Source organism: Cervus canadensis, chromosome 9 (genome assembly GCF_019320065.1).
Source record: "Cervus canadensis isolate Bull #8, Minnesota chromosome 9, ASM1932006v1, whole genome shotgun sequence".
Taxonomy (NCBI): Eukaryota; Metazoa; Chordata; class Mammalia; order Artiodactyla; family Cervidae; genus Cervus; species Cervus canadensis.
The window spans coordinates 80083854-80106663 of record NC_057394.1 but is presented as its reverse complement, the minus strand read 5'-3'; the positions used below and the strand labels follow the sequence as shown (position 1 = coordinate 80106663).

Sequence of the window (22810 nt, the reverse complement as noted above, 5' to 3'; positions counted from 1 at the left end):
TACCAGGTGACAGTGGGATCTGGAGCACACTGACCCTGATGGATTTTCCTCAGATTCTTGAGCTGTTGCTCTGTGTTTGCAAAATGTAAACTCCCCGATTTGTGCAGCACTCTGACTAGGATGTCAACATCCACTTTTTAAGAACCGTTCCTTGCATGCAAAACTAGGTCCTAAGAACTTACAGTCACCCGTCTCCTCTGTCTGTATAATCTCCTGATGGAATGCCTCTTTCTTCTCATGGTGCCTGAGCTATGAGAAAGGCAGCACGGAGGCTGAGAGGGTACTTTTTGCCCAGTGGTGACAACAGCAGGGGCTGAACGGCCAAGACTTCTAGATTAATTGCTGTCAACGACTTCCAGCTATTTTGACTATGGGCAGCTTTTTAACCTGAATCCTCAGTGTCTTGCTTATAAAATGGGAACACCAGCAGCACTTACCTCACAGGCTGCTAGGAAGGTGCAGTAACCCAGAGCCAGCACCTAGCACCACTCCTGGCACACACATCACCCATCAATACTGATGAAACCTTTACTAGGAATGCAAGGCCCCATGCTGGCTGCCAGGGATCTAACACAAAACGCAACAAAATCCCTCTCACGTGGACTTGCATGAATTGAGCGTTAGGTTGACATAAGTGCTCTAGAAAAAAAGTCACCTAATGACAGGACTGGACTCAGGTGCTCAGGGCAAGCTTCAGGTTACAATGTGTCCACATGACTCTGCATTACTGTTTATCTCACAACAGGCACTGACCTGTGGTACCAAGATGCTTCAGTCTAGATCAGGCCTGGCAGATCTGTCTCTGTAAAGGGCCAGATGGTAGGTTACCATCCCGGGCTCTGCGAGTCACTGGTCTCAGGACTGGCCACTTGGCTCTGCCATCACATCTCAGAAGCAGCCCGGGGAGACAGGTAAACGAGGGAGTGTGGGTATGTTCCAATAAAACTTTATTTACAAGGACGGACAACAGGCTGGACTTGAGAGTTGACCTTGGTCTAGACCGTGTCCATCATAGCAAATGCAAAGCACATCATTAAACACAACAAGACTCACTTTAATCTTCCGTCGTAATAAGCAGGGGTCCCCAGGACGATGGTTTTGATGAAGAAAGGCTGATTGGTGTGGTTCTCTTCGTATCCACCGACGATACTAAAGCCCCAGCTTCCTAAGTAGCTTCTTCGTAAGACGATGTCATGGCAGCTGTGAAGGGCACTGTCAGCACACAGACCAAGAAAAATTAGGGTGAGGCTTTTTACAGCCTGTGAGGCTTTCACAGTCTGTTCATCTTCGTTGTGATTCTACACTGTGGTCCGTGCGTCCATTACAATGGGGAGCAGCATACAACATGCTAGAGCAGGGCTGCTCATGTGCTCTGGTTTCTTAGCTAAATGAGAGGCATTTAACAGAACACTGACAGAAGTGACTTTGCAGAAAGGAACGCTTGTGGTGTTACTACATCTCTGGTCATTAATGTGTTAAAAAGGCTTCCAGTAGAGAGGAGTCCCAGGCATTGGCCTGATGTTTTAGGACAGTACAGGTTATTTTTGTTATTCTGAATCTTCTGCAGGAGATAAAACACCACAAATAAGCAGGTGTGTGTACACGCCAGCACACACAGTGGAAGGGCCCCCGCCCCCGCCCCCGCCCCACGAGGGAAAGCAGAGCTGTTGCCCCACATGACAGCCCTTCTGACCCACAGTCACTGAACATTGGTTTGCACACAGTAGAGACCTCTGAGTCCACAGAATAGTGGCTGTTTAGTGACAGGTATTCTTTTGACCTATACTAAACTTGGGCTTCCCTGGTGGCTCAGAGGTTAAAGCATCTGCCTCCAATGCGGAGACCCGGGTTTGATCCCTGGGTTGGGAAGATCCCCTGGAGAAGGAAATGGTAACCCACTCCAGTACTCTTGCCTGGAGAATCCCATGGACAGAGGAGCCTGGTAGGCTACAGTCCACAGGGTCCCAAAGGTTTGGATACGACTGAGCAACTTCATTTTCACTTTTCAAACTAGGTTTTAGTATCTTGTGTTTCTTCTTTTATATTGGAGTGTAGTTGATTTAGCTTCCCGGGTGGCTCAGCAGTAAAGAATCTGCCTGCCAGTCCAGGAGACATGAGTTCAGTTGCTGGGCTGGGAAGATCCCCTGGAGGAGGAAATGGCAATCCACTCCAGTATTCCTGCTTGGAGAATCCCACGGGCAGAGGAGCCTGGCAGGCTCCATGGGATCGAAAAGAGACAGACACAGCTTAGTGACCAAACAACACCACAGTTGACTTATAACGTTGTTTTAGGTATACAGCTAAGAGATTCAGTTATATATATATCCATTCTGTTTCAGGCTGTTTTCCCATATAGATTATTATAGAATATTGAGTACAGTTCCTTGTGCTATACAGTAGATCTTTATTGATTATCTGTTTTGTATAGAGTGATGTGTATATGTTAATCCCAAACTCCTAATTTATCCCTTGTTGCTATGTTTCCCTTTTGGTAACTCTAAGTTTATTTTTGAATGTCTGTGGGTCTATTTCTGTCTTGTAAATAAGCTCATTTGTATCATTTTCTTTTTAGATTCCACATATAAGTGACATTATGTGATATTTCTCTTAGTCTGACTTCACTCAGTATGATAATCTCTAGGTCTATCCATGTTGCAGCAAATGGCATTTGAGTAATATTCCACTGTGTTGTGTACCACATCTTCATTATCCATTCCTCTATCAGTGGATATTTAAGTTGCTTCCATGTCTTGGCTATCACAAGAAGTGCTGCTGTCAACACAGGGGTGCGTTTATCTTTCTGAATTATAACTTTGTTTGGATATATCCCCCCAGTGGGATTGCTGGATCACATGGTAGCTGTTTTTAATTTCTTGGGGAACCTCCATACTGTTCTCCATTGGGGTTGCACCAGTTAATATTCCCACCAACAGTGTAGGAACTTCCCTTCTCTCCACACACTCTCCAGCATTTATTAGTAGACTGTTTGATGTTGGTCATTCTGACTGTGAGGTGGTACCTCACTGTATCTTTATCTGCATTTCTCTAATAATTTGTGATGTTGAACATCTTTTCATGTACCTATTGGCCATCTGTATTTCTTCTTTGGAGAAATGTCTATTTAGATCTTCTGCCCATTTTTTGATTGGGTTGTTTTTTGCTGCTGTTGTTTCAGTGTATAAGTTGCTTATATCAATATATTTTGGAAATTAAACCTTTGTTGGTCACATGTCTGCAAATATTTTCTCCCATTCTGTAGGTTGTCTTGTTTATGGCTTCCTTCGCTATGCAAAAGCTTGTAAATTTGGTTAGGTCCCACTTATTTTTGTTTTTATTCCTATTGCCTTGGGAGACTGACCTAAGAAAACATTGGTATGACTTATGTCAAAGTGTGTTTTGCTTATGTTCTCTTCTGAGTTTTATGGGGTCCTGTTTTAAGTCTCCAAGCCATTCTGAGTTTGTTCTGTGTATGGCGAGTGGATGTGTTCTAACTTCACTGATTTATATGCAGCTGTACAACTTTCCCAACAATACATGCTGAAGAGACTTTTCCTCATTGTATATTCTTGCCTCCTTTGTTGGAGGTTAATTGATGGTAGGTGTGTAGGTTTATTTCTGGGCTCATTCTGTTCCATTGATCCATGTCTGTTTTTGTACCACTACCATGTTGTTTCAAGTACTGTAGCTCTGTAGTACTGTCTGATGTCTGAAAGATTATGCCTCCTGCTTTGCTATTTTTCTTCAGTATTGCTTTAGCAATTCTGGTATTTTATGGTTCTATATGAATTTTAGGGTTATTTGTTCTAATCCTATGAAGAATGTCATGGGTAATTTGATAGGGATAGCATTAAATTCTGTGGATTGCCTGGGTATATGGCCACTCAAACACATTATTGACCAGAGACGTATTAATGTATCTTTTGTTACGCAAAAGTATATTGACCAGAGACATTTCAATGTTCACTTACATAACAAATTGCCATCCACAGGTGGTGGTGGTGGCAGTGGTGTTCAGTTGCCCAGCTGTGTCCGACTCTTTGAGACCCCATGGACTGCAGCACGCCAGGCCTCCCTGATCCTCACCATCTCCTAGTTTGCCCAAGTTCATGTTCATTGCCTCGGTGATGCCGTCCAGCCATCTCATCCTCTGACAACACCCTCTTTTCCTTCTGTCCTCAGTCTTTCCTAGCATCAAGGACTTTTCTTGGAATTCCCTTGCTTTCTCTATGATCCAGTGAATTTGGCAATTTGTCTGGTTTTGGCATCAGAGTGATGGTGACTTCACAGAACGTCTTTGGGAGCATTCCTTCCTCTTCAGTGTTTTGGAAGAGTTTGAGAAGGTTTGGTTTAAATTCTTTGTATATTTGGTGTGAAGCCATCTGGTCCTGGACTTTTGTTTGTAGGGAGTGGATGGGAGGAGAACTTGAGGGAGAATAGATACATGCATATGTATGGCTGAGTAACTTTGTTGTGCACCTGAAGCTATCACAACATTCTTAATCAGCTATACACCAATATAAAGTAAAAAGTCTAAGATAGTATAAATACAGATTCTATTTCACTTCTAGTAATCTAAAATTATCTATTTCTTCTTGATTCAATTTTGGTGGGCTGTATGTTTCTAGAAACTTATCTGTTTCTTCTAGATTGTCAAATTAGTTGGCACTGAATTGTTCATAGTTTTCTCTCATTTTTTTTGTATTTCTGTGGCATTGGTTGTTATGTCTCCTTTTACATTTCTTATTTTGCTTATTTGGGTTCTCTCTCTCTTTTCTTCCTGGTGAGCCTGGCCAGAGATTTGTCAATCTTTTTTATCCATTCAAAGAACCAGTTCTTGGTGTTTATTTTTTCCTATTTTTTTAAATTTCTATTTTATTTCCTCTCTGATCTTTTATTTTCCTCCTTCTGCTAACTTTAGGTTTTGTTTGTTCTTTTTCTAATCTTTTCAAGTGGTAGGTTAAGTTGTTTATTTCAGATTTTTCTTGTTTTTTTGAGGAAGGTCTATATTGCTTTGAACTTCCCTATAATTTTGCTGCACTCCCACAAATTTTGTATGCTTTCACTATCATCTGTCAAGGTATTTTTTAAAATTTCCTCTTTGATTTCCTTGTTGACCCATTGATTTTTTTAGTAGCATGTTGTTTAGTTTCCATGTAATTGATTTTTCTTCCTTTTCTGTGGTTAATTTCTAGTTTTGTGCCATTGTGATCAGAAAAGATGCTTGATATAATTTCTGTACTCTTAAATTTCTTGAGGCTTATTTTGTACCCTTGTATGTGGTTAATTCCTAGAGAATGTGCCACGTGCATATGAAAAGAAAGTGCATTGTGGGTTTTTTAAAAATGTAATATCCTGAAAATATAAATTAAGCCTAACTGCTTTGTTGTATCATTTAGGATCTCTGTTGCTTTACTGATTTTCTGTCTAGAAGATCTGTCCATTGATGTGACTAGGGTGTCAAAGTCTCCTACTATTATTGTATACCCATCAGTTTCTCCCTTTATGTCTGCTAGTATTTGTTTTCTGTATTTGGGTGCTCCTATATTAGATGCATATATGTTGATGAGTATAAAATCCTATTCTTGTATTGATCCTTTTATCATTATATACTGTCTGTCTTTATCTTTATAGCCTTTTAAGTCTATTTTGTCTGAGTACTACAGCCCCCACTTTTTTGTAATTTGTTGCATGAAATGTTTTTCCACCCCCTCACTTTTAATCCATCCCTCACTTTTAATCCATGTGTCCTCTGCCCTAAAGTGGGTCTCTTACAGGCAGCATATCACAGGCTCTTGTTTTTTTTAATCCAGCTGCCACTCTGTTTTTTGACTAGAGCATTTAATCCACTGATGTTAAAGGTAATTTACTAAGATATGTATTTTGTTAAATTGCTCACTCATGTCTGACTCTTTGCTACGCCATGGACTGCAACACCCCAGGTTTCCTGCCCTTCACTATCTCCCAGAATTTGCTCAAACTCATGTCCATTGAATCAGTGATGCCATCTAACCATCTTATCCTCTGTTGCCCCCTTCTCCTCCTGCCTTCACTCTTTCCCAGCATCAGGGCCTTTTCCAATGAGTTGGCTCTCACTGGAAATTTTACAGTTTGTTGTGATCCACACAAAGGCTTTAGTGTAGTCAATGAAGCAGAAGTAGATGGTTTTCTGGAATTCCCTTGCTTTTTCCATAATCCAACAAATGATGGCAATTTGATCTGTAGTTCCTCTGCCTTTTCTAAATCCAGCTTGTACATCTGGAAGTTCTCAGTTCACATACTGTTGAAGCCTAGCTTGAAGGATTTTGAGCATTACTTTTCTAGCATGTGAAATGAGTACAATTGTGTGGTAGTTTGAACATTCTTTGGGACTGGAATGAAAATTGACCTTTTCCAGTCCTGTGGTCACTGCTGAGTTTTCCAAATTTGTTGGCATATTAAATACAGAACTTTAGCAGCATCATCTTTTAGGATTTGAAATAGCTCAGCTAGAATTCCATCACCTCACTAGCTTTGCTCTTAGTAATGCTTACTAAGGTCCACTTGACTTCATACTTCAGGATGTCTGGTGAGTGATCACACCATCATGGTTATCTGGGGTCATTATGATCTTTTTTTGTACAGTTCTTCTATGTATTCTTGCCACCTCTTCTTAATATTTTCTGCTTCTGTTAGGTCCATACAGTTTCTGTCCTTTATTGTGCCCATCTTTGGGCAAAATATTCCCTTGATAGTTCCAATTTTCCTGAAGAGATATCTAGTCTTTCCCTTTCTATTGTTTTTCTCTATTTCTTTGCAAAGTTCACTTAAGAAGACTTTTTTTTTTTTTTAAATCTCTTGTTATTCTCTGGAACTCTGCATTCAGATGGGTATATCTTCCCTTTTCTCTTTTGCCTTTCACTTCTCTTCTTTTCTCAGCTATCTGTAAGGCCTCTTCAAACAATCATTTTACATTTTTGCATTTCTTTTTCTTGGAAATGGTTTTGATCACTGCCTCCTATACAATGTTATGAACCTCTGTCCATAGTTCTTCTGGCACTCTATCAGATCTAATCCCTTGAATCTATTTGTCACTTCCACTGTATGATCAAAAGGGATTTGATTTAGGTCATCCCTGAATGGCCTAGTGGTTTTCCCTACTTTCTTCAATTTAAACCTGAATTTGTCAATAAGGAATTTATGATCTGAGCCACAGTAAATTCCTGGTCTTGTTTTTGCTGACTCTATAGAGCTTCTCCATCTTTGGCTGCAAAGAATATAGTCAATCTGATTTCAGTATCGACTATCTGGTGATGTCCATGTGTAAAGTCCATGTAGATGGAAGAGGGTGTTTGCTATGACCAGTGCGTTCTCTTGGCAAAACTCTGTTAGCCTTTGCCCTGCTTCATTTTTTACTCCAAGGCCAAACTTGCCTGTTACTCCAGGCATCCCTTGACTTCCCACTTTTGCATTCCAATCTACTATGATGAAAAGGATATCTTTTTTTTTTTTTTTGGTGTTAGTTCTAGGTCATCATAGAAACGTCCAAGTTCAAGTTCAGCTTTTTTGACATTAGTGGTTAGGGCATAGACTGGGATTACTGTGATACTGAATGGTTTGCCTTGGAAACCAGCAGAGATCATTCTGTCGTTTTTAAGATTGCGCCCAAGTACTGCATTTTGGACTCTTTTGTTGACTATGACGGCTACTCTATTTCTCCTAAGGGATTCTTGTCCACAGTAGTAGACATAATATTTATTGTAGTATATACATATTTATTGTCATTTTAAACTTTGTTTTCCCATTGATTTTATATTTCTTCTTTGTCCCTTGTTTTTTTGTTTTTCCTTTTGTGGTTTGATTTTCTTTTGTATTATACTTACATTCTCTTCTTTCTGGTTTCTGTGAATCTATTTTATATTTTTGATTTGTGGTTATCTTGTTTTTCAAGTATGTTACCCACTTCCTATATCTATTTGCCTTAGACTGGTAGTCATATAAGCTCAAACACATTTTAGAGGGAAAAAAATCTACATTTAATTACTCTCCTCTCCCACATTTTATATGATTTTGATGACGTCTTTTACATCTTCATTTTCATTCTTTTGTTGTTCAGTGTGGTCGTCATCACTTTAATGGAATTATTATTATTTTTTTTAACATATTATGGACTGGGGTGGGGGGTTCCTTTGCAGAAATGTAACACCTGTGCCAGCAATTTGTTATGTTAGTGAATATTGAAATACCTGCATCTGAGTAAACTCAAATCACATCAGCAACTTTTTTTGCACTTATTGAGACTTTGTACATGTCTTACTGTAAAGCATTCTAGTATTTCATTAGAGCATGGCAGGCAGTGTGGCGGGTTCCTCTGTTCAGGGGATCACAACATCTATTACAAAAACATAGTGTCTCACTGTGCTTTCCCCTGGAAGAGCAGATGGTACACTTTATGGTGGCATTTTTTTTTTTAGTCCTATGGGTGGTATTTCCTCTAGAATATGTTCTTTTATCTTCCATGATAGTAAACAAAATGGATCTTTGAGGGGGGTTCTTTTAGAAACCCAAAATTTTGTGATGCATCAGTTTTGAAAGGATCTACCTGCCAATTCAGGAGACATAAGAGGAGTGGGTTTGATCCCTGGGTCAGGAAGATCCCCTGGAGAAGGAGATGGCAACCCACTCCATTAAAGTTGCCTGGAAAATGCCATGGACAGAGTAGCCTTGCAGGCTACAGTCCAGGGGGGCCACAGAAAGTTGGACACAACTGAGCACATTAATTGTATTACTCTCTAAAAACATACGTCTCTGGTCAATGATATGTTAATCTGTGTACTGGCTTATATAAGTGATTTATTTTCCACTTATGATTTTCTCTTTCCTGTAGATTGTTACTTTTTTTTTTTTTCCTATTTAGAGAAGACCTTTCAATCTTTCCTTTCGGATATGTTTTCAGTTCAATTCAGTCACACAGTCATGTCCAACTCTTTGCAACCCCATGGACTGCAGCACGCCAGGCTTCCCTGTCCATCACCAACTCCTGGAGCTTGCTCAAACTCATGTCCATTGAATCGGTGATGCCATCTGACCATTTCATCCTCTGTTGTCCCCCTTCTCCGCCTGCTTTCAATCTTTCCCAGAATCATGGTCTTTTCTAATGAGTCAGTTCTTTGCATCAGGTGGCCAAATTATTAGAGTTTCGGATATGTTTAGTATTGCTGTATTCTTTAGTTTTTACTTGTATGAGAAATTCTCTCCCCGTTCTAAATGATAATCTTCTTGCAGAGAGCATCCTGGGTGGTATATTTTTCTCTTTTCAGGACTTTTGAATTTATCTCGCCACTCCCTTGCCTGCTGCCATTTCTGCAGAGAAGTCAGTTCATAGCCTTGTGGGGGTTCCCTTGTAATCAACTTTTTCTCTTGCTGCCTTTAGGATCCTCTCTTTAACTTCTGTCATTTGTATTATACTACATCTTGGTGTAGGTCTGTTTGGGTTTAGATTGTTTGCAACTCTCTGTGATCCCTGAACCTGAGTATCTGTTTCCTTCTTTAGGTTTGGGATATTTTCAGCCATAATTTCTTCAAATACATTTTGATCTCATTTTCTTTTTTCTTCCCCTACCAGAGTTCCTATTATGAGTAAACCGGCACACTTTATATTACCCCATGGCACTCTTGCTTTCACTTTTTTTTCCCCCCCACTTGGCTCTCTGCCGTCCTGACTGGGTGATTTCCATTATTCTTTCTTCCAGGTCATTTATTCATTCTTCTGCATTATTCATTTTGCTATTCATTGCCTTCAGCTCAGCTTCTGTCTCTGCAAATGAGCTTTCTTATTTTTCTTGGTTTTTCTTTGTATTTCTAGTTCATTTCTACAGTACTCTGCGTTTCTGTCCATAACCTTTCTTAATTCCTTCAATATTTTCATTATCTCCTTTTTAAAATTGGTGTCTATTAGACTGAAGAGGTCTTTCATTGTTTGTTCTTTCAGGGGAATTCTCTCAGCCTTTTAATAGGAAATGGTTCCTCTGCTTTACTTTACTTCTATTTCTCTCACTCTGAGTTTAGGAAAAACTGTGGTCTTGGGGGCCTATTTACGTGAGGGGGCACCCCTGTGTCACTTGTGAGGGTTTAATATATTTGGTGCGAGGGCTGTCTTTAGCATGGATGCCTGCCGCCTCTCCTCAGTGTGTGCCGGTTGTGTCCCTTTGATGGGGGTGTGCAGATGCAGTGGCTGACCTGCTTCTGGAGTTTCTGGTGGCAGTGGTGGCACCCCCAGAGCACACGGTGGGCATGGAGGCAGCTCAAGACCACTCCTGGAGTCCCAGGGGGCAGCAATGGTGGTTTGTGAGTTTCTGGCATCTGGGCAGGTGGTGGCAGCAGTGGTTCACATGATGGTGTCCTGCGACCATGCCTGGAGTCTGAGAGGGAGACGGCAGCAGCTGTGACCCTCCTGGTGTCTGGGGGGGCGGCAGCAGTGGCTCATGATGGCTCCTGGATCCTGTGCAGGCTGTGTCCTGCCCTCTGCGAGTGTGCATATGGGGAAAACAGTGGGTCCTGCCCCTCGCCTTGGACATCCCCAGACACTGGCACCTGGTCTCAAGGGTGGCCAGCTGTCCTCCATGTACACCCTCTGCAGTCGCAGCAGATGCCCACCACTCCCTGGCTATTTCTGCACAGCCAACCCCAGTCCTCTCCCGGGTCTCAGTTCTGAAGCCCAAGATTCTCTTGCCCTTTCAGCTGTCTGAGGTCGTCTGCCAGCAGCCAGCAGGCACTCTGTGAGACTCATTCCATGTGCAGATATACTTTTGATGTGTTTGTGGGAGAAGGTGAGCTTCAGGTCCTTCTAACTCCACCATCTTGACCACTTACCTGTTTTTCTTTCTCAGGATTGCTCTGGCTATTTGAGGCCTTTGTGTTTCCATATGAATTTTAAAACTTTTTGTTGTAGTTCTGTGAAAAATGCCATTGGTAATTTGATAGACATTGCATTGAATCTGTTGACTGTCTTGTACTATATTGTGTATTTCTCACCTAAAATCTTTGTTACTGTTCCTGGCACATCAGAAAATGCTCTGAACACAGGAAGAAGTGCTGACCCCCAAACTAGCCAGGGATAATAGAAAAAGAGAGCTACAAGTAGCAGGAGTGTTTCTCCAGGACTTCACTGGTCCTGTCCTGTCCAGAGGCAGAGGTGGGGGGGGACCTGTGCGGAACTGCTCAGCATGAGGGCACAACTTCTCACAAAGACTTTTGGGATGAATGTTTATAATCAGTTAGGTTCCTTCTCAGGGCCAACACCTCACAACTTAGAATGGCATGTCTGTAGGAATTGAAAAGCAAGCATTTATAGCTATGTTGACTTTTTAATGGGGGGAAAGATCACTTTTGGTGCTTGGAATAAACCTATGAAGCAATTAATCATATTTGTTGTAAAAAAAAAAAAATCTCTCTCCACAACAGCCCTATAGGTCCCTGTAACAGTAATCCTATTACAACCTTGGGCCTTCTTTTTTTTCCCCTTCTTTTCCTTTTAACCAAGAGAACAAGTTAGCAAATTAATTAACAAACTAAATTCAATAATGTTCTTGCTTTTTTCTGTTATTCTTTTTTTTCCCCTGTTATTCTTTATGTGAAAATACTTTATAAACCGTACAGCACCATATAAATGCTAACTATTAGTAATTTATTCCAAATGAAGCCAGATGGCTCAGAAACTGGTACATTCTTACTACTTAAAAAATCGATCATTTTCACACTGGGTTAAAAGAATGTTCTGTCATAGTTCAGTTTCAGTATTCTCCATAGTAAGAACCTAAATTGAGCTGGAAACGAAGATGATAATGTAATGGGCATCCTCCCTACCTCAGTACCAAACCCACACAGCCATGGTCGGAGGTCCCAAATGTCTCATGACCAGATACTAACCAGCTGCAGAATGTCTTGGCTGGTCAGCTGGTCAAAAGCTGTGACCTCTTTCTAACAGGGGTTAAGAGCACATACTCGTGAACATCAGTGATTTGGCTTACAGACTTTCTATGTCCAATAAAAACTCAGTTTTACGTTCCTTTTAAGGAAGACTTAAAAGGATTAAGAAAGGGCTTTTAGAACAGCTCTGGGACAGGAAGACACTTTGGCCTGGTTTTCCCAGTGGAGAATACACCTGAGTCCCAGCATGTGTCAGAGTGAAGGTAAAGGACAGTCTTCTGAGCAAGGAGAATGAACGCCTACTCTCATGGCGGCCCACATGGGAGCCTCTAGTAGCACGTGTCAGAGTGAAGGCTGGTAAAGGACAGCTCTGAGCAGGAGACTGAACGCCCACTCTCACAGCAGCCCATGTGGGAGCCTCTAGTAGGGGTCATTTTTATAAGCATATGTAAATCTCTTCAGTTTAGCTCTTACTGTTAAATTTACCTTTTTGACTATAATAACCTAAGAAAAACCGGGGGCTTCCCAAGTGGCTCAGTGGTAAAGAATCTGCCTACCAATGCAGGAGACATGGGTTTGTTCCCAGGGTTGAGAAGTTCCCCTGGAGAAGGAAATAGCAACCCACTCCATTATTCTTGCCTGGGAAATCCCATGGACAGAGGAGCCTGGTCTACAGCCCATGGGGTCACAAAGCGTCAGACATGACTTAGCGACTGAACACCAGCACGAAGAAAAACTGACCTGATTTGAAGTTGTTGTTGCTGCTGCTGCTGCTAAGTTGCTTCAGTCACATCTGATTCTGTACAACCCCATAGACGGCAGCCCACCAGGCTCCTCCGTCTCTGGGAAATACTGGAGTGGGTTGCCATTTCCTTCTCCAATGCATGCATGCATGGTAAGTCGCTTCAGTAGAGTCCGACTCTGTGAGACCCCATAGACGGCAGCCCACCAGGCTCCTCTGTCCACAGGATTCTCTAGGCAAGAATATTGGAGTGGGTTGTCACTTTTATCTAACTAAAGCCTCTTTCCTTCCTCATCAACTTGCTGTGCTATACCCTGATAAAGGCTGTAATGACACTTTTCCATAAAACAACAGAAAAGCCTCAGTACCTGGGCAGCCCGAGCCACATGACCCACGACGGGGACCAGCTGGCGTCGTACTCGTTCTCACTGACAGCGCTGGGTGGCTCGTCTGAGCCCTGGGCAGCCTCCTCCACCACCTGCACCTCCAGCGCTTTCAGGGCCACTGTGGGGGACGTGGCACTGGCCTTCAGCATAGCCACAGCTTCACTGTGGCTTAAATTGGTCAAATCAATGCCATTGATGTTCAACAAGATGTCACCTGTTCAAATGAAGAAACAAGGAAAATGAGTTACCAAGTGGTTACTTCCCTATGAATCCTGTTATCTGTAAACTAATCAACAAAGGTTAGGTCCAAAAACTCCAATGAGAAAAGAGACCATTTTTCTCTTCTTTATAATTCTAGAATACTGAAGGAAAATCCAGTTCACAGAGAACACTCCCAAATAATTCAAAACATTTTTAAAAATGTAGTAATATACAGGAAAAGTTGTGGCTGTGGGATTCAGTTGGGTTCACATTGTCAGCACTGGTGTAGCAGTGGACGGGCCCTGGATATTGTCATTTCTCTCTCTATAGTTCCTTCCAATTAAGAAAATGATTTGATCTTTTGCCCTTAGAAATGGATTTTTAATACATTCTAGTTTATATTTATACAGTTTTATACATCTAGACAGCTCTACATAGCTCACGCAGTGCAAACTTATCAGAGTGTGTAGAGAGGGTATCCTTGGGTCAACATAAACGAAATTCATGATTTGAACATGTTCTGCTTGAGGAAGAAAAATAGTGTCTGTTGCTACGCTGAGTCATATAATGAAAAAGAGCAATGCAGCTTATATAAAAGGTTAGGAAGGAAAGGATTAGTTTTATAAGAAGCACAAACATTTGTACTAAGAAAGTCCACAGAAATCCTCTCCCAATTCATCATTTCTCAGATTATTAAAGCAAAACATTGTCTTTGTAGAAAAATTAAAAATATATATAAACAAATAAAATTACCTCAAATTCCACAACAGAATAACTTTAAAAAAAACAGCCTTATAAAGATATAATTCATATACCATTCAATTAAAATCTGTAATTTTATGGTTTTATAGTCAGAGATGTACAACCATCACATTCATTTTTAGAACATTTTTATTATCACCTCCAAAACCCCATACCACTAGTCTTAAACAACTACTAATCTATTTTCTATCTCTAGAGATAGATATATAGACATATAGATATAATTTGGATATTTCATATATATGGAATCATGTGGTCTTTTGTGACTGGCTTCTTTTACTTAGCATATTTCCAAGATTCATTTCTACTGTACAACAGAATGTGGGAATGAATATGGGAATACATCATTCTTTCTTATGGCCAATTAATATTCCATTGTATGGATGAATCACATTCTCTTAATCCATTCACCAGTAAATGGACATTTGGGATGTTTTTACTTTTTGGCTATTATGGAAAGTACTGCTACAAACCTTCACGTACAAGTTTTTTGTGAATGTATGTTTTCATTTCTCTAGAAATGGACTTGCTGGGTCATATGACAACTGTTTAACTTTTTAAAGAACTGCTAAACTGTTTTACAAAACAATCATACCATTCCGTATTCTTGCTGGCAAATTATAAGTCAGTTTCTTTACATCCTTGCCAGTGTTTGTTATTGTCTTTTTAAACTATATTCATCCAAGTGATGAATTTGTTTCTCTAATAACCAGTGTCACTGAGCATCTTTTCAAGTGATTATTTGGCCATTTGTGTATCTTCTTGGGAGTAATGACTATTCAGATCCTTTACCCATTTTAATATTGGTTTATCTCTTATTATTGTTATAAGGGTTCTATAAGTACTCTAGATACAAGCCCTTCATCAGATACATGATTTACAGATATTTTCTCCTATTCTGTGGGCTGTTTTTTCACTTTAATGATGTATTCTTTGCAGCAGAAAAATCTGTGATTTTTATAAAGTCCAGTTTATTGTTTTAGATCTTTAGTTGATTTACAATGTCATGTTGCTTTCAGGTGTACAGCAGTGATTCAGCTTTATGTATATATACAAATACATAGATCTTGAGCATCTTTTCACATGCTTTTTTGACCATCTAATGTCTTCTTTGGAGAAATATTTGTTTAGATCGTCTATTTTTTTTATTTTTATTTTTTGTTTTTGATATTTGAGCTGTTTGTATATTTTGGATTAACCCCTTGTTGGCTGCATCATTTGCAAATATTTCCTCCCATTCTGTAGGTAGTCTTTCTGTTTTGTTTACGGTTTCCTTTGCTGTGCAAATCTTTTAATTAGATCTCAATTGTTTATTTTTGTTTTTATTACCATTACTGTAGGAGACGGATCCAGACATTGCTTCAGTTTTCATCAGTGTTCTGCCTATGTTTTCCTCTAGGAGTTTTATAGTAAGTATCCAGTCTCACATTTAGTCTTTAACTCATTTTGAGATTATTTCTATATATGGTGTTAGAGAATGTTCTCATTTCATTCTTTTACATGTAGCTGTCCAGTTTTCCAAGCACCATATACTGATGAGACTGTCTTTTCTCCAGTGTATATTTTTCCCTCCCTTGTAACTGACTATAGATATGTAATTAATTGACTATAGCATTTATTTCTGGGCTGTCCTGTTTCACTGATCTGTATTTCTCTTCTGTGCCAGTGTCATACTGTTTTGATTACTGTACCTTTGTAGTATAGTCTGAGGTCAGGGAGCCTGATTCCTCCAGCTCTGCTTTTCTTTCTCAAGATGGCTTTAGCTATTCCAGATATTTTGTGTTTCCAAATTTTTAGTTTTTTGTTCTAGTTCTGTGAAAAATGCCATTGGTAATCTGATAGGAATTGCAATGAATCTGTAGACTGCCTTGGGTAATGTATTTATTTTGACAATATTGATCCTTCCACTTAAAGAACATGGTATCCATCTCTCCATCTGTCTCATCTTTGATTTCTGTCATCAGCATCTTATGGCTTTTAGAGTACAGGTTTTTTGCCTTCTTGAACAGTGAAAGTGTTATTCACTCAGTTGTGTCCAACTCTTTGTAATTCCCCAGACTGTAGCCTGCCAGTCTTCTCTGTCCATGGGATTTCCCAAGCAAGAATACTGGAATGGGTTGCATTTCCTTCTCCAGGGGATCTTCCCAACCCAGGGATTGAACCCTGGCCTCCTGCATTGCAGGAAGATTCTTTACTGTCTGAGCCACCAGGGAAACTCCTTAGGTAGGTTTATTCTTGGGTATTTTATTCTTTTTGATGTGATGGTAAATGGGATTGTTCCCTTCTCTTTTTTTGTCTTTGATTGTTAGTGTATAGAATTGCAACAGATTTCTATGCACTAATTTTGTATCCTGCTACTTTATAGAATTCACTGAAAACTACTCCAGTAGTTTTCTGGTAGCATGTTTAGGACTTTCTAAATATTAATATGTCATCTGCAAAGAATGACAGTTTTACTTCTTTTCCAATTTAGAGTTCTCTCAGACTGTTGTAGCTTGGACTTTCAAAGCTATATTCAATAAAAATGGTAAGAGTGGATAATCTTGTCTTGTTCCAAATTTTAGACAGAATGCTTTTCACCACTGAATCTGTTAGCTGTGGGTCTGTCACATATGGTCTTTATTATGTTGAGGTAGCTTCCCTCTATGCTTATTTTCTGGAAAGTTTTTTTTTTTAATCATAAATGGATGTTGAATTTTGTCAAAAGCTTGTTCTACATTTACTGAGATGATCATATGGTTTTTATCCTTCAATTTGTTAATGTGTATCACCCTGATTGATTTGTGGATGTTGAAAAATCCTTGTACCCCTGGGATAAATCCCACTTGATCATGGTATATGATCCTTTAAATGTAGTGTTGGGTTCAGTTTGCTAGTATTTTGTTAAGGACTTTTGAGCCTATGTTCATTAGTGATACTGGCCTGCAATTTTCTTTTTTTTTTGTGGTATTTTTGTCTGGTTTTGGTATCAGGGTGATAGTGGCTACATAGAATAAGTTTGGGAGTGTTTCTTCCTCTGCAATTTTTTGTAATAATTTCTGAAGAACAGGTGCTAACTCTTGTCTAAATGTTTGACAGAATTCTCCTATGAAGTCACTTGTAACAGACTTTTATTTATTGGGAGCTTTTTTTATGACATTCAATTTCAGTACCTGTAATCAGTCTGTTCATATTTTCTATATCATCCTGGTTCAGTCTTAGGAAATTGTACTTCTCTTAAGAATTTGTCCATTTCTCATAGGTTGTCCATCTTATTGGCATAGAGTTGCTAGTGTAGTCTCTACAGTCCTTTGTATTTGTATATCTGTGGTGTTGATTGTTAACTTCTTTCTCATTTCTAATTTTACTGATTTAGGCCCTCTCCATTTTTTCCTGATGAGCCTGACAAAAAGTTTATCAATTTTGTTCATATTTTCAAAGAACAAGCTTTTAGTTTCACTGATCTTTTCTATTGTTTTTGTTTTTACTGCTTGTGTTTTTGGTGTCATATCTAAGATAGCAATTGATTAATCTATTGCCTAATCAAAGCCGTGAGGATTTACACTTGGTTTTCTTCTAGAAGTTTTAGCTCTTACATTTAGGTCTTGGATCAGTTAATTTTTATACATGGTGTAAGGTAGGGCTCCAACTTCACTTCTGGAAAATAGCTTTTAAGACTCACTTTTCCGTATGAAACAAACCAAATATATTGAGAATGCTATTTTTACAACCACCAGCCCCCATACAAATTATATAGTATTGCCTGTTGTTTAGTTGCTAAGTCATGTTGAAATCTTGTGACCCCCATGGACTATAGGCTCCTTCTGTCTATGGGACTTCCCAGGCAAGAATACTGGAGTGGGTTGCCATTTCCTTCTCTAGTAGTATTGAGGGGGGTTGTGAAATTGTGACTGAATTACTCCCTAAAACCACTACCTTTTTATTAAGTTTATCTTCTGCTCCACCTCTTCTGTGAGCTTCCTCCCACTCAGACACTTTAATAGTCAGCAAGTGTATTTCTGCTGGCAGTTAGTAAAATCAAGAGAGATGATCTTTCCAAGTATCTATTCTGCCATAATGCTGGGAACATTAATCTCTTAGAGGATCTTTTCCAACATAAAGTAACCCAACAGTTTGAGTAACTGTTAGAAAGTAAAAGAACCATTATTAAGCTCCAGCGATTTCGCTTTACATTAGGAATTTTTCTAACCTTACAGAGGCTTTATGCTTCCATATGTAAAGCAGTGGTCCCCAACCTCTGTGGCACCAGGGACCAGTTTCATGCAAGACAGTTTTTCCGCTGGGGTTGGGGGCGGGGGATGGTTTGGGATGATTCAAGCACATTACATTTATTATGCACTTTATTTCTATTATTACATCAGTTCCATCTCAGATCATCAGGCATTAGATCCCGGAGGCCAGGGATTCTTGATGCAAGGGCTATTTTAAGAAGCTATGCTTAATAGGAAACTCTGTTAGATATTCTTTATTTGTAAGAACGCGAGCTGAATTTGAGAGATGTGGTGAAACTGTCCAAGCCCCAGCTTACCTCTCTTGATTCTGCCGTCACGTGCGAGGCAGCCGTGAGGGGGCACGCTGGTCACGAAGATGGGCAGCTCCCCACTCTTACTTCCTCGGCCCCCAGCTACTGTCATCCCAAGGGACTCGTGTGGCTCTTTCTTTACAGTGATGTGTTTTTCTTGGCATGTAACACACTGGGCAAGATCCTAAATGTGAGAAGAAAAACTTATTGGATAATGAATAATATATATAGGCAAGGTAAAGACAGCTGGAGTAAAAACTTACGTGGCAACTATAAAGGCATTTATAAAAAAATCACTATAGAATTGAAAGCAATACACAGTTCTTCACAGGCACACAATGGCAAACTCTGGCAAACTCACATGACTGTAACTGGGACTGAAACACTCAGGGCTGCTGACGCAGTCAAGTCCAAGTAAAACAAGCTCATCATTTGTATATAGTTACCATGAGCTCCCAGGTCAGATCAATGTACAGAAGTAAATAATGCACTTGAATTTTAAGATCCTGAAAAGAAGCCAATTAATTTTACTTCCATTTTTCTCTTCTATTCTTTGAGAGAAAAGTTGACACTGGTATTAAAGTGTGGATTTTCCTAACTGCCAAAAACAAAAAGGCTAGACACTTATCTTCTGATTCTGACTAACAAAGGTTATCAGAGCACTCAAGTCATGAAGAAGATGCAAATCTACCTTCAAACCTTTTATGAAAAGCTAAAAGGATATAAAATAATTGAATTTTTGAAGTTAATGACAGGGAAATAAATCCCCAACGAACTATATTCTCAGGGAAAAGCTATTTTTATTGACATCTGTTACTGTTACTTATTACTGAGATACTCTTGATAACCAGTTTTCTTTTGAAAATAGAATTCAATAAAATCAAGGTACATATATGTAATAGGAATATTAAAACAATATTGAAGGCTTACTAAGTGCAAAGCTCATGGCTTTATATGCATTATTTTTTAAGTTTACTTGTTTTTGGCTGTGCTGGGTCTTCACTGCTACACAGGCTTTTCTTTAGTTGTGGCAAGTGGGGGCTACTCTTCATTGAGGTGCAGGAGCTTCTCACTGTGGTGGCTTCTCTTGTTGCAGAGCACAGGCCCAACAGTTGTGGTGCATGGGCTTACTGGCATATGGGATCTTCTCGGATCAGAGATCAAACCCGTGTCTCCTGCATTAGCAGGCGGATTCTTTACCACTGAGCCACCAGGGAAGCACTATATACATTATTTAATTTAATCTTCACTGTGGTCTTCAAAGTAAGTAGTACTATTGGCTCTCCCCTTTTATGGATGAGGAAACAGCTCAGCTCTTGTAACTTGTCCCAAATCATACAGCTCTTTAAGTGCCTGCACAGGGATTTGAGCAGATGCAAATATATGAATATGTGCACATAATATGATGCACTCCGTAATACATATGTTTGTGTGCACCCACACCACACCACTACTATCCCACAGGGAAAGCTAACGTCAGAAGGTTTCCAACATTTATCAACTATGAGAAAATGCAGGTAAGAATTAACATTATTAACAATATCAACAATAGAAATATGGGTTTATGGTTACAGAATTGTAGCATTCCTTTAATGACATGATTTGAAAACACTGACATGTACCTATCTGTTAATCCAGCCCCTGAAACTGCAGGCCCATCTCCCTTTCTCTGATCCTAGAACACATATAACTCTTGAAATTTTATTTAAGGGAGCTACTTGCAAGAACTGCCTAGCACTCCTAGAAAATGTTATGACCTAGAAGAAAACTTGGAAATGTCTTAAGGCAGTGGCCTGTTTAAAGGTATGAAATCTATCTGAGTATCCTTCAAAAATGGACAAAACCCACTTTATTAAGACAACTCATGTAAATTCAGTAGTCTTGAGTATATTTACAAGCAATTTTGGCTTTCAGGTATTTAATCAATTAAAGATGGTTGTTTTATTTGTCTAGAGGGCTCAGATATACGATTTCTCCTTGGGAACGGAACCAAACCAAACTTTAAGGACTATACTCAGTATATTTCAATTAAAGTACTAAATCATACAAATGTTTAAGCAGCTACTTAGAGGCCTAGTAGCCGGCTCATGTATATCGTGATTTTTACAATGATTATAATCATCTGAACAGGGTTTTTTGGGTGAATTTGTGTTTGTTTTCCCTAGGAGACCCTTTTTCCAAATCAGGATTTTATATAACAAATGCAGTGTTTTAGTAGTAAATAGCTAACACTTAAAAGTACATTTCATGTGGTTGTTCTAACCAATTAGATTTGCAGAGTACACAGTAATGCTAAACTTATTCTATTTAAAATGTTGTCACATAAGTTCAGTTCAGTTGCTCAGTCGTGTCCGACTCTAGGAATATATATTATATGCATAAAGCAAGGATGAGCTGTATGAAACAACTATTTGAAATTCCTATTCAAAACAGTAAGTCCTTTTTCATGATCATCATCACGAAGGCGAAATTACAGGTTTCCTTCATATACTTCAATTTCAGTTCCGAAATGAGAACGAGTATGTGGGTACAATTTCTTACATGTATTAACTAAACCAGAAACCAGTGACAAGTCTGTACTTAAGCTAGGAAACCAGATACACCTGACAGGCCAAAAATACTTCTGCTGTTAAGGGGTGCTTTTCTCAGGGTCCCTGTGACATTCCAAAGGTAAGTATTCTCTCAAATACTGTCCTACACTAAGAAGTCATTTGAGCACACAGGGAACTTCTGTGGTTTTACGCAGACCAACAGATGTTTCTGTTTAGTAAAGAAATTTAATTTTACTTAAAGAGATTGACTGTGGAAGCTCACTTAGCAAGAAGGAACTATAAACCCTCTTTAAATTTCTGCAACTTAAGTGAGACAGTATCAAAATTCTTAGCACAAATAAAAGACCTTGATATAAGTTACAAAACCAGTGAAATACTGAAGAAGCAGGGATAAAACATACAAGAATTTTAAAAGATTTAGGGCAGTCTTCCTATTCTAGAAGATAAAAACATATGCTATACATGTAATGTCGAAATTTATAGTTATGTGTTTAATATTCACATGTCTAATTCTGTTTTAGGCAAACTACCCACAATTGCTAAGTACAGGCTGTCAATCATTGTCTTCATTATGCCTTTTCAATTATGTAAACTTTACATTTAAATGAGCAAGTTAAGTCCCACTTTCAAATAGAACTAAACAAACCAAAGATTTTTCTGGACAAATACTTCTCATTAATCACCTGGCAGGAGACCTTCCCCACCAAGAAACTACTGACTGAGGGACTGAGACAGGCACTCTCCAAGGTGGCAGGACATGCACACTGCACAAATACTTCTGTGCATCTTCTCCAGGAGTGAAGAGCCCTCATTAAAGTCTCACCAGCTTGTAATGACTTATCCTTGGAGGGTGGATGAATTCAGAACCATGAGCAGGTGCCTCACCTTATGCGAGCTGGGTCTGTTGTAAGTCAGCGTCTGTGCGTGGTGCTGGCTGCTGCTCTGAGTTCCTGCCTCTCGGACGGTGCTTCCAGGCTGGGGTTTCCCTGGTCTGGCAATTGTTAAACTCACCCTCTCCCCGCTGGCCTGGAGGAAACACAGACACAGCCGCCAGTCATTACCGATGTTTCTCATTTCACAGAGCACAGGTAATTCCCATCACTGCGCCAGTGCCTTGCCTGGGGTGGCTGCAAGTGCCTGGTGGTAGGAGGAAGGGAGCTGGTCTTGTGAGCTTGTGGTTCAAGGTGTCTGCTGCTGAAATACACACACAGCTCTTGGACAGACCCTCCCCAGACCCCCTCCTCAACAACCCAGGCAGAGTAGTCCACCTCCCCAAGGAGGTGTTCTTCCTCCCCAGGACCTCTTGAAGGGTAACTTTCTTTTAAAATGAAAACAAAACATGTAAGTCTGTCAACAGGAGATGACTGAATCAATCAGCTGGTAAAGATCAGGACATGGTTCTACACTTACTTTTGTGGTTAAGACATTCACAACATGCTGCAGACACAAAGCTGCAAATTCAGACCTTACAAGGTAAGTGCATGTGTAAGTGTTGTATAAATGTGTCTATCTGTGGACACATACACTCAGGAGTTTGCAAGGATGTTCTCCAAACAATGTTGACATCGCTTGCAGTGTTTAGTGCAAATTCAATTTTAATATATTTTCAATATTTTATCTTCGGTATTTTATTTCCATTTTAGACACAGAATCTGTTATTTTTACAATCTTCAATAAGATTATTGAAAGTGAAAGTTGCTCAGTCGTATCTGACTCTTTGTGACCACATGAACTATAGTCT

The 22810-nt window shown here is 39.6% G+C and overlaps 1 protein-coding gene across 1 annotated transcript in view; it reads right to left on the bottom strand.

Moving 5' to 3' along the window:
* The window catches only part of LNX2 (ligand of numb-protein X 2), an 88846-nt gene that overhangs the window by 2927 nt on the left and 63109 nt on the right, over positions 1-22810 (bottom strand). The window contains exons 6-9 of the mRNA XM_043477808.1: positions 21955-22095; positions 18524-18701; positions 13015-13246; positions 1054-1212 (exon numbers count right to left, since the gene is read on the bottom strand). Coding sequence (XP_043333743.1) covers positions 1054-1212; positions 13015-13246; positions 18524-18701; positions 21955-22095 — 710 coding nt within the window. The remainder of the gene's footprint in view (positions 1-1053; positions 1213-13014; positions 13247-18523; positions 18702-21954; positions 22096-22810) is intronic.